Source organism: Triturus cristatus, chromosome 7, assembly GCF_964204655.1.
Source record: "Triturus cristatus chromosome 7, aTriCri1.1, whole genome shotgun sequence".
In the NCBI taxonomy this organism is placed as follows: domain Eukaryota; kingdom Metazoa; phylum Chordata; class Amphibia; order Caudata; family Salamandridae; genus Triturus; species Triturus cristatus.
The window spans coordinates 1,802,963,431-1,802,976,394 of NC_140590.1; the positions used below are offsets into that span (position 1 = coordinate 1,802,963,431).

At 43.9% G+C, this 12,964-nt stretch overlaps 1 protein-coding gene across 3 annotated transcripts in view; it reads right to left on the minus strand.

Moving 5' to 3' along the window:
- The window catches only part of LOC146813218 (uncharacterized), a 118,385-nt gene that overhangs the window by 52,777 nt on the left and 52,644 nt on the right, over positions 1-12,964 (minus strand). For 2 of the 3 annotated variants that reach the window (XM_085620094.1, XM_085620095.1), the window contains exon 8: positions 7,397-7,498. The exons of the other annotated variant lie outside the window; for it this stretch is intronic. In XM_085620094.1, coding sequence (XP_085476220.1) covers positions 7,397-7,498 — 102 coding nt within the window. The remainder of the gene's footprint in view (positions 1-7,396; positions 7,499-12,964) is intronic. 3 annotated transcript variants of the gene reach the window in all.

Below are 12,964 nucleotides of genomic sequence, written 5' to 3' on the forward strand. Positions count from 1 at the left end.
ATCTTGCTCGGCCAGATCGTAAACGAAGGGGAAAGGGTCTGGACTTTTTTGTTCGTCCTGACTATTGTCACTTTACTGTTCAACAACGTTGGCAATTTCGCCAACTTATCCCTTCATTTCAGACGAAGGGAGCCCAAGCTTTCCTTCTTAACCCTTCGAAACTTAAGGTTATTTTTAAGGAGAGAACTCATTTTTTCACTTCGGAGAGCGTAGCAAAAGAATTTCTATGATGTGATGATCTAATCCCAGCTGGACTTGTTTTTGACTGTTGGATTAACCCCTATTTAGGGGGCCCACTTTCTTTAATCATTTATTTTGGTTCTATCTTTTCTTTGCTCTTGTCATAGGTGGGCCTATTTCTCTTTACAAGTATTTGCTGGTTTTCTGTTTAGCAGATGAGAGTGCGCAGCGAGACGCATTATGCTTCTCAGACCATCACTATTAGGGACTGTTCAGTCCCTTTGCCCCTTATGGGTGGGGGTGGGGTCGGGGTTGAGGGGGGGAGCTTGGGGGTTTGGGGGGAGTGGGGAGGGGGGTGTGGGGATGGGTCAAGCAAGTTCAGGATTATTGCAGTTAATTTGTATTCTAGTTTAGCAGAGGAAGTTATGGATGCTCTGTATTTTATAGATTTAAGTTCTCTCTTTTTTTTTATTCTGAATTATGTAAAGAGTGGGGAGAAATGATAAATATACAAAAAAAAGGAAAGAATCTTAAATGGCCAACTTAAGAGTATGTTCTTGGAATATCTGTGGGTTGAATAATAAGCAAAAGAGGGGTATGTGTGCCCACATTATTCAAAGTATGCGAATAGATGTCCTCTGTTTGCAAGAGACACATCTGACATGGAATAATAGAAAATGTCTAAATGATTTAGGAATTCATCTTGTGGGATGTACGAGTCAAGGAACTACTACCAGGGGGGTGGCAGTTCTCATCAGAAAGGGGCTAGGGTCATGTAATCGTGTCAAAACTGATCAGGTTGGAAGATGGGTCATAAAAGAATTGCTTCTAGATGGTAGACAAATGACTATTTGTTCTATATATGGCCCTAATTCTGATGACCCTGACCTTTTAAATTTTTTAAGTGTCGAACTAGCTGGTTGGCCCACTCCATTAATACTTTGTGGAGATTTCAATATACATATTGACAGAGATGTTAACCTCAGTTCAGAGATTCCTTATCTTGGGCTTAAGAAGAAGGTTTACAAGGCACTAAGAGGTTTAGTTTCAGAGGTTGGCCTCTCTGATGTAGGGTTTGTAAAAAGAGATACGGCACCGGGATTTACATTTTTTTCAGCCCCACACCGGAAAGTGGTTCGCCTAGATTATTTTTGTGTGTCTTTGGTACTTTTAAATAATATTACCTATGAGGTATTACCTAGAATAATTTCAGATCACAATCCCATATTAATTGAGATTAAGCATGGATTGGGTTCATCTCCGAAGATAAATTCTTGGACATTTGAACGTAAACTTCTGGTTGATCCATTGTATATTGAACACATGTCTAATTGGATTAAGCAATTCTTTGATATTAATCGTGGTTCTGCTTCCACTCAAATGGTCTGGGATTCGTTCAAGGCCGCGGTCCGGGGAGAAACTCTGTCATACTCTATTAATAAACAAAGGTCTTCCCGGGCCCAACTTATTATTTATTAGAAGTTAGTATCAGAGTGGGAGGCTAAATTAGTTTCCGCTATTACTGCAGCCCAAGATATTGCACCTATTAAATCAACGCTTGCCATACACAAATCTAGGCTCTATGAGGTCTTTGCTTCGAAATTAGCGGAGCAGGTCAGTGTTTCGCTCCCAAATTTATGAAGTGGGGGAAATGACAGGGCGGATTTGGCTAAAAGGCTAAGGCAGCAGGAAGTGTTCAATACTGTGAGTGAGATTCAGGGTGACTCGGGTCAAACCTATACTCTACCGGAAGAAATTTTGGAGGTTTTTCGTTTATTCTATAGCAAACTTTATACTGAGGAAAATTTATCATACTCATCAGAATCCTTGTTAAATTTTTGTGGAACCGATAACATTTCCAAGCTAACTGAGGCCCAATCTGTAGCATTAGATGCAGAAATTTCATGGGATGAAGTAGAGGCAGCTATTCTCTCGCTGGCTTCTGGGAAAGCCATGGGGCCAGATGGTATACCATTAGAGTTTTATAGAGTATTTAGATCCCTCCTTAAACAAGATTTTCTTCGGACCTGCATAGAGGCTCAAAATGCGGTTGCACCCCCTTCCTGGAGTCAATCGACAATCATTCATGGCGTTTCTCAAAAACGGCAAACCCCATCTTCTTCCTTCATCTTTTAGACCAATATCCCTTATTAATTCTGATAGTAAGGTTTTTTCAAAGATCTTAGCAAATCGTATATCCAGGGAAATCTCTACAGTAGTATCGCCTTTACAGCATGGCTTTATTCCTCATCGAGATACCTCGGACCATGTTAGGCGAGTAATTACTTTAATGGATCGGGCCGAAACAATGCGGTGTGATTTCGGTATTACCCTGTTGGATGCCTGTGAGAAGTTGGCCTGGTATATGATGTTCACTAGTTAAAGTGACCACCTTGTACCATACCAAGCAACCCTTATGGTGTGGTTGTAAGTCAAACTTTTCGGACTAGCTGCCCTAGTGGTAGCGTAGGCTAAGCAGTCTTTGAGGCTAAACTCGTGAAACGTGTTAAGCAAGCTGTTTTACCAAATGCAACCCCCTTTTATACCAATGAAAGGACACCACACAGATATATATTGAAAATATATATGTATTTATTTCTCAAAGTATCCCCTAGACTCTTTATGAGCACAGGAGCACAAATCGTTAAACAAGAATACGTTAGAATACACAGAAGTTGCACTTTATATGGATAGGCCTTGGTGGCCACTCAAACCATATACTAAAATAGTGGTATAAGTACCACGAACAGAAAAGGGGAAAGGCCTAGGGCCTCTAGAATCGCTGGGCCTACAAGGAGCTAACTTCAGTTAGTGACCAGGAGGTCCACGGGTTGCGTGTGCAGAGCAAATAGTCACACGCGAGCTCCCATAGGTTTTCAATGGGTGCGTAAAAGTTACAAAGTTACTGCAAAAAGGATCTTCCGGATGGACTATGAACTCAAGATTGGAAACACAGACACTAGAGATGATACTCTACACTTGGGCACCGGAGTGCCAGCTTTACCTCACCCACAGGAAGCGGGTGCATAGGTCTCGAAGTGCGTCGGGTTTCTTCTATCTGTTCAATGGAGCCTGGAGACAAAGATGCTGCAGGCGATCGGTCCGGAAGAGATGCGGTGGATCCCAGAGTGGATCGGAGTTGTAGAAGACCTGTAAGCAGAGGGGACAGTGTTCACAGTCACTAGCCAGTGACCAGCGTGGCACCAGGTGGGTACCAGGCGATGTCGGGTGCAAACAGGAAGAAAGGTGTAGCTTGTCTCTGCAGCCACGTGGTCCCTGAAGGTCGACGACGTCCAGGAGTCGGTTCACGAGCTGTCCCACGCAGGCTCTCGCTGTCGGCGGTGTCGGCGACTTGATCGAAGCAAACAAGCCTTGGCAAAAGCAATTGTTGTGGAAAACGAAATAAGCTGATGGTTCTGACCAGCAAGGTCAGAGGGACTGCTCCTTTGGAGGGGAGCAAGGGCCAGTCTGGAGCAACCAGACCAGCGGTGTAGTTCTTGAAGTTCGTCGCCAAGATGGCCACTAGCCAGCGGGCCAGCAACCGGTTGGGCGCGTCGAGTGGCAAAATGCAGAAGGGCCCCACGCAGATCGTGGAGATGCTGGAGGGCTCACCTTTGGTGCAGATGCTGCTCGGGTGTTGGGCTTCTCGGATCCCAAAGCACAACTTGGAGGGAGCCTCGGTTGTTGCGCTTGCAGCTTGTCATGGTCTTTTCAAGATGGCTGGCTCCACGTGTCTCGGTGACTCCACGGGTTCCTTCTTTTCAGGGACTGTGGATCAGGCGGTGAGAGGTCTGGAGGTCCAGGTCTTGTCAGTCTCTGGGCTCGGGCTCCGGCGGGAGGCGGCGGCAAAGCAGACGTTGATTCGCTGGATGGTGCTTGCGTTAGCAAGGTGGTCACTCCCTGACCACAGGGGAGATTGGCTTCAGTCCTCTGTGCGGCAGAGCGTCGAAGTTCCCGTCTTCTTCTTGTAGTTAAGTTGATTCCAGGATGTCTGAAGTCTTAGGACGGAGCTCCTACCTTTAAGCGGATTCTAGGGGCCGGACTACCTGCTAGGTCCCTCCCTAAGGGTGGGACCAGGAAGGGGGGTGGTTACAGCTCCCAGGCCCGGGACTGGTGTGCCCCAGGACCGGTTTGAACTGGCATATGCACTGAGGCTCCTTGTGAGCCTCAGGCATGTCTGGTTTCTTTCAAGCCCTACCTGACCAATACACAAAATCCTGTCTGGGGTGGTGCACGCACCTCCCCTGGCAGGAAACCCTCTGTCCACACCTCCCAAGCTGGAAGGACTCCCAGCAGCAGGAGGGCAGACTTGTGTCTGTGGTGGCAGCATCCATTTTGTGGAGCTGAGGCTATGTCTGATTTTACCCGGGTTTCAGGTACTGTACATGTCGTGTCCCTCTAGAAGGGTGGAATGCTAACCCCGTCGCCAGAGTTGGCGAGGGGTTAGTATTCCAATTCGTATGACACCTTACTCGACATGTTTTGATAAAGCCAAACCAAAGATAGCATTTAACCGCGAGGTTCATAATGCACTTAAGAGTATATGGTATGACGATATCTGGAAACAGTAGAAGGAAGTGGTTCCGACCACTGCAGACAGGCTCAGCTCATGCCAGAGCACCATCTCACATGGAACCAAGCACTCTGCCTTCAGGATTGTTAAGGCCTGCCATAGGAGTGACTTATAGGTTAACATGTGTCCCATTTAAGGTTAGGTATAGGTATACTACACCTAAGTAAGAGGTGGTTACACCAACTTACCCCAGCTGAGTGATCAGCCAGTTGTGTCAAATTTGTTAGACCAGGCCAGGGGTGGCATAATACATGCTTCAGCCCCTGGTAGGCCTTAGATACACCAATGCCCTGGGTACCTAGTGTACCCTGGTACAGGGGCTCACAGGGTGATCTAATTCCAATGGGTTATGCACCTAGGGTGCATGGAGTCCATTTTAGAGTGAGAGCAGACAGGCTGAGACCCTGAATGGCAGGATCTCAGGCCTACTAAGTCGAAAAACCAGCTAGACACTAGGCAAAAAATTGAGGGTAACCATAGTCAGATATCCACCTTCCTACAATGCCGAAAAGGCATTAGACAGGGTAGCATGGTCACATTTGTGGGAGATGTTAGCAATAAAAGGGTTTGGTCCACGCATCATTCTTGCCTTAAAATCTCTCTACGTATCCCCCACATCTTGTATAAAATTGGGTTCTAAAAAATCTCTTCCTTTTCCTATTTCCAGAGGTACTCGTCAGGGCTGTCCTTCTTCCCCACTTTTGTTTGCCATTTATATAGATATATTTTTAAATAAACTGAACTTAGCATCTGAAATACCTCCAGTTTCCGTTGCTAATAGTAGTTACAGAGCGCTTGCCTACGCTGATGATATTATAGTACTTACAACTAACATCTTGAAAGCTCTCCCAGTGGTTGGAGACCTGGCCATTCAGTTCGGGGCCTTTTCTGGGTATAAATTGAACATAGCGAAAACACAGAATGTATTTATAGGTCAGACCCCTCCCCCATCAATTCCTTTCGCATCTGTAGCGACTTATTTGGGTATTCAAATCACATCCCCTGTATCAGATATCCCAGCTATAAACTTTAACCCGGTTCTTCAAAACGCAAACTCTACACTTGAACGGACTGATCACTTTCATTTATCTTTAGTTGGTCGGAACAATGTGTTAAAAATGATTATACTTCCAAAATTTCTTTATATGTTTCGATCTATTCCACTTGAGTTTCCCCTGACTTTTTTTAAACAATTGGAAAGATTGGTATCCAGGTTTATTTGCGGTTATAAAAAACATCGTAGGGCATATAGAAAGATGATTTTACCAAAATCTAGGGGGGGGATGGGGAATTCCGCATTTTTTGTTTTACTATGCTGCCTCTGTTCTACAGTTTATTTCTCCTTTGATTATTGGGGGGAAAAGTAAGGATTCCTCAGAGTCATTCACCCTCTATATATGAACTCTTAATGGGAGAGGAATGCCGGGGCTGTTTTAAAAAAATACAGAACCAAGTTACTATAAAAAAATTAAATTTCAGTCGTTGAAAGCAGCCTTTGGGGTATGGAAGTTAGTCAGGCATCAATTTGGAATCATGAAACTATTGATTTATACACCTCTTTCTGCCTCTAAAATATTCCCTCCTGTTTTTCAGGATGCAGTCATGTCTAGATGGTGAAATAAAGGAATTTACTGTGGAATGATATATGGCAGGATAGCCGGTTACTTACCTTCTTGGAATTAACGGAAAGGTATAAACTTTCAATGCAGGATTCTTTTAAATATTTACAGATTCATAGTTTTTTCTGTTCTCTGTCAATGTTGGAAGTAGCCGGCATTGTAAGGATCCCACTTATTGATAATCTGTTTGTTAAAAAACGAATTGGTTATTATTATAGACTCTTTTTGGATACCTGTCTAGATGATTTAGCTGTTCATGCAGAAAGATGGGCTGAGAGGTTAGGTACCAAGGCTATTTGCTTAGAAGAATCAATTACCTTGGGTAATCTGGTTTTGGTTACTGGTAGATCACGTACTCAGCATTATATGGCTGTCTTTGATCTATACTATACGCCTTTAAAAATTTTTAAATGGGGTGGGACGGTGGGAACAGTATGCAATAGGTGTGGTAGTCAGGCTGCAGATTCAATACATATGTTTTTTGCCTGCCCGCTGTTAGCACCCTTTTTTGAGGCAATACAGACTTTTTTGAACACAGTGCTTGGGTCTTCACCTACTCTAACAAGGGAACTTGTTTTGATTGGTGTGAATTCAGATACGTTATCAGAAGGAAAACAAGCCTTTTTATTTATTTCTATGGCTTTAATTAGGGCTTGTATAACTCAAGAATGGATTAGTTCATCTCCTCCCTCATTTGAAGCATGGAGAGCGCGTCTCTTAGCCTCCTTTAATATAGAAAAAGCTACTTATAGAACAAAAGGCAGAAGGAAAAGGTGTTTTGGTAGAAAAATTTGTGACCCTCTTCGGCAATGGATTCAGGGGGAGCTGGCCTGAATAATGTAATTATTATTGTAATTGCATTTCTTGTATTTTTCGTATTTCTTTTTTTTCTTCTCTTTATTCTTTTACGTTAATTTTTCTCCTTTGTACTTTTTGTACTGTCAAGTTTGTAGTAAACCTGTATGCCTTGCAAAAAATAAAAAATATATAAAAAAAAAAAAAGAATGTATTATTTCCTTCTTACCTGTACTCGAAGGCTTTGTGCATGGTGCGCTGTTTATCTCTGTACAGCTCTTCAAATTCTGATGTTCATCTCCTTTAATCGTGTATAAGACATCTGAAACACCTGTCGAAATAAAAAATGATTTATAGAGCCAAGATATAAGATTTTTACATTTTCTTTAGTATTAAATCGTATTGCGTACTGTATAAAGGAAAGTGAGCGGCACTTCTTTTCTCTGAAACGCTGCTTTGATTTCACTAGTAAATGAAACTCTATTATATTCCACCAGCGCGAGTTTCCTATTTGGACAGAACCGTAGGATCTTAATGAATCAAGTGCGGGACAATGAGAGGGAGGGCAGGGCGAACTGAATCATTTTAACTGTTATAATTTTTTTTTTTTAACTTGGCCTGTTTTGATCATTTTTCCATTATCCGGGGGCATGTCTATGCTGCAGCTCACATTTTAGGTGCTGTTGTGAGGCATTGGTAGTGACTGGTTCTGCTGGCCGTGTTCAGTGCCAGACTCAACAGCACCAGGCAGTCGCCATTTTGGTGGTCGGCGGTCCAGCTGTTTCCCACCCTCTCTATTTATTGAGCCATGCTGGTCAGACATGCAGCGGGCACGCCATCCATGGCCACGGGCTAGAACCCCTACCCCTTTTGATGCAGACTGCATTTGATATACTTCAGGGACCTTACAATAGGAAGAGGTGTGGCGCCGCGGCCAGGGCGACGGACGCCGGAATCTGGGGATCACGGTTCGGTCCCTGGCGTCGGCGGCAGAATAGCCCAGTACCATGTGACTCTGGGCAATAGCTCGCTTAATCTTCCTGGCGGCCCCCAGCGCCTAGAGACCCTTACGGGTGATTGTTCGCGCTTTACAAATGTGTATTATTATAAAATACCTTAAATTAATTTCTTAGGAAAGCTTGCTAACATTCTATGGACGAGGCTATTACGCCTAGTATGTGTCAAATCTGCCATCGCAAGCTCAGCCCTGATGATAATTTCACTCATGGGCTCCTCACCGCCAATAACTTTCAAACCTCAGCAACTTCTGGGGTCAGGGCGGCCCCCAACCGCCTACTTGTCTCCTGGCAGGTGCTACTCTTGAACTGCAGGCCACTATCTAAGCATAGCCTGTTTACCCTGTTGGACGACCGGTAACCTACAGCCTTGCTTCTTACAGAAGCTGGCTGAATGAAGACAGCTGGACACACATGACTGCGGCCCAAGGTTACGCGATTGCAAAAAACAATCAAGTCGGAAAGAAAGGAAGAGGGGTAGCAATTGTTTTTAAAGACAATCTCGAATGTACATCCTCCTCAGTGGATATCGCAGGCTGTGAAAACCTGCTGTTCTCATTAAAACCCTCACAAACATACATTATCAGGCTTGCTTCTATGCAGACCACCATGGCCCGCCACAGAATTTGTGCAGGCCATTCCGGAGATTACTGACCTCCACAGCCTCCAGTCAGCCAATGTTATTCTGCTGGGGGACTTGAACATACACTTGGATGAGAACTCCTGAACACAGGCTTTAAATCTCACACAAGAATTAACAGCAATTCAATCTGCCCAACTGGTTACGCTTCCTATACATGCGATGGACCATATAGTGGACACCATTTTTACTAATATGTCTAATATAACGATTAAAGTCCCACAATCTGTTTTATGGTCAGACCACCTATTGATTGAGTTTTCAATCACCAGAGCAGACTCATCTTATTCCAGCGTCCCCCTTACAAAACCTTCAAGACATTGGTCTAAACTTGACATCATACATGTTGTTCTGATCGGGGCAAGATGGCGGATGCATCCGTATCAGAGTGAGCAGCAGAGACGAGCTCGCTGCTAGTCGCTCTCACCTGTAGCTGTCCCTGGGCGCTCGCTCTTCCTCTTTTCATCCGGACGGAGTTGCCGAGCTGCGGGGGAAGATTCTTTACGGATTCTCGATCAACGGTGTGATTTACGAGTATGCGGCAGGCTGCCCTATTCAAATATCGCAGTTTTCTCCAAGCTGCCTGGCGTGTGGCGACCGTTACAACTGGTTTGCTATCGAGGCGGTATTACCTGGCTGCTGAACCACGACTGTGCTGGATTCGGGACTCCTCGTTAAGATTAGCTGCCATCGGCGGACGGATTAAAAACCAAGAAGCACTGGGGAAGCGAGTACGGAGAAGGGGACCAGCGATGGGACCCAAACCAACCACCAGGGCAGTGGCGGCGCCTGCCGCAACAGTTATTGGTAAGCCGGGCAATTATGGAACTGTTTCGAATCCACAAAAAAATGTTGCTGAACCTATACAGAAGGATAGCAGCTTGAGTAGCACCCTTGCTGATTCTGGTAATCCCACTCCACATAAGCTACACGAAACCGACCTGATGCATGCTGGGAGATGTAGTGCTACTCCTCCGAAAAAAATACCGGGTATGTTTAAAAAAGGGAAGACATTAGATAAGTATAAGGATAATCTGGAAGATAACCTGAACTCAAAGACTGTTGGTGACTCACTGGTTGATCCTGAATCCTGTTTATTACATTCAAGTGATAAACCCTCGGACAATCCTTCTGTGATTAGCAGTGATAGCATGAATTTGGTAGTTTCGGCTCCTCTCCCCCTCTCCAGCAATGAGGCATCCCTGATGGTATAGACTGTTGCTTCCAAAGTAGATGTTGGTAAAAAGGATATAGTTACCGCTCTAAACCCACAGTTAAAATCCCAGGGCATGTCTTCTGATAACATTGTTGGCTCCACTGCTGGTTCTATATCCCATGCTAATTCTCAGGAGCTGGTTGATAACATTGTGGACGCACATTCGATCGACTCTGCAGGGAATTTTTACTCAATGTCGGATTTATCAGCCGTGCTGGAGGTGGAAAGCTCAGATCAGGATGGGGATGAGGAATGGAGAGACGATGTTAGTATTTCTAGCTCAAGTGCTGGGGTTCAAGATAATATTAATCACTCCAGTGAAAAAGGGTCAGTCAACGGTGACTCTCCGTCTGCTCGAATGAAGTGGGGGGGTGAGGAAAATACTGTCCTTAGTGGGGGGTCCTCATCAGCAAACCCAGAAGCTGCTAATTATCAAGGATCTCTTGCTCTTATCTCTCCTTCTGGAAATACTCATCCAGATTTAAGCGATTCATTGCAGAGTTCTCAGACATCGGGGCTTACCTTAGATATGCTGTACCAAGTGATGGTTTAACACCGGGAAGAAACCAGAGCCGAGAACCTGCGAACGCAAGGGGTCTTACGTAAGCTCCAAAATAACGTAAGGCGGGTGATAAAAACATGTAACGAAAACTCTGCTAGAGTACAGGAGGCTGAGGGGAGGATCTCTGATATTGAAGACGTGTTGACCCAGCAGAGTTCCCAGCTCTCTACTCTTGCTAATCTAAAGGAGGACTTTAATTGGAAGCTTGTGGATTTAGAGAACAGATCACGACGCAATAATCTGCGCATTCTGGGCATTCCCGAAGGAAGTGAAGGGATTAATATCAGACAGTTTATTATAGAGCTCTTTTCTGAAGCTTGTCCGGAGCTAACCCAGTGGCAGTGGGACCGCGAGCTTCTCAGAGCACACAGGTTTCCTTTCCAACCTAAGAAGATCTCTGGCATGGCCTCTAACAACCAACCAAGAGCTATTTTGATTTCGTTGAATAACTTTCTGGCGCGTGAAGCCCTGTATGATCTTGCACGGCCAGATCGTAAACGAAGGGGAAAGGGTCTGGACTTTTTTGTTCGTCCTGACTATTGTCACTTTACTGTTCAACAACGTTGGCAATTTCGCCAACTTATCCCTTCATTTGAGACGAAGGGAGCCCAAGCTTTCCTTCTTAACCCTTCGAAACTTAAGGTTATTTTTAAGGCGAGAACTCATTTTTTCACTTCGGAGAGCGTAGCAAAAGAATTTCTATCCAAGATGTGATGATCTAATCCCAGCTGGACTTGTTTTTGACTGTTGGATTAAACCCTATTTAGGGGGCCCACTTTCTTTAATCATTTATTTTGGTTCTATCTTTTCTTTGCTCTTGTCATAGGTGGGCCTATTTCTCTTTACAAGTATTTGCTATTTTTCTGTTTAGCAGATGAGAGTGCGCAGCGAGACGCATTATGCTTCTCAGATCATCACTATTAGGGACTGTTCAGTACCTTTGCCCCTTATGGGTGAGAGTGTGGTCGGGGTTGAGGGGGGGGGGTCAAGCAAGTTCAGAATTATTGCAGTTAATTTGTATTCTAGTTTAGCAGAGGAAGTTATGGATGCTCTGTATTTTATAGATTTAAGTTTTATCATTTTTTTGAATTCTGAATTATGTAAAGAGTGGGGAGAAATGATAAATATACAAAAAAAAAGAAAGAATCTTAAATGGCCAACTTAAGAGTATGTTCTTGGAATATCTGTGGGTTGAATAAAAAGAGGGGTATGTGTGCCCACATTATTCAAAGTATGCAAATAGATGTCCTCTGTTTGCAAGAGACACATCTGACATGGAATAATAGAAAATGTCTAAATGATTTAGGAATGCATCTTGTGGGATGTACGAGTCAAGGAACTACTACCAGGGGGTGGCAGTTCTCATCAGAAAGGGGCTAGGGTCATGTAATCGTGTCAAAACTGATCAGGTTGGAAGATGGGTCATAATAGAATTGTTTCTAGATGGTAGACAAATTACTATTTGTTCTATATATGGCCCTAATTCTGATGACCATGACCTTTTAAATTTTTTAAGTGTCGAACTACCTGGTTGGCCCACTTTATTAATACTTTGTGGAGATTTCAATATAGATATTGACAGAGATGTTAACCTCAGTTCAGAGATTCCTTGTCTTGGACTTAAGAAGAAGGTTTACAAGGCACTAAGAGGTTTAGTTTCAGAGGTTGGCCTCTCTGATGTAGGGTTTGTAAAAAGATATGGCACCGGTAATTTACATTTTTTTCAGCCCCACACCGGAAAGTGGTTCGCCTAGATTATTTTTTTGTGTCTTTGGTACTTTTAAATAATATTACCTATGAGGTATTACCTAGAATAATTTCAGATCACAATCCCATATTAATTGAGATTAAGCATGGATTGGGTTCATCTCCGAAGATAAATTCTTGGACATTTGAATGTAAACTTCTGGTTGATCCATTGTATATTGAACACATGTCTAATTGGATATTAATCGTGGTTCTGCTTCCACTCAAATGGTCTGGGATTCGTTCAAGGCCGCGGTCCGGGGAGAAACTCTGTCATACTCTATTAATAAACAAAGGTCTTCCCGGGCCCAACTTATTATTTATTAGAAGTTAGTATCAGAGTGGGAGGCTAAATTAGTTTCCGCTATTACTGCAGCCCAAGATATTGAACCTATTAAATCAACGCTTGCCATACACAAATCTAGGCTCTATGAGGTCTTTGCTTCGAAATTAGCGGAGCAGGTCACAGTGTTTCGCTCCCAAATTTATGAAGTGGGGGAAATGACAGGGCTGATTTGGCTAAAAGGCTTAGGCAGCAGGAAGTGTTCAATACTGTGAGTGAGATTCAGGGTGACTCGGGTCAAACCTATACTCTACCGGAAGACATTTTGGAGGTT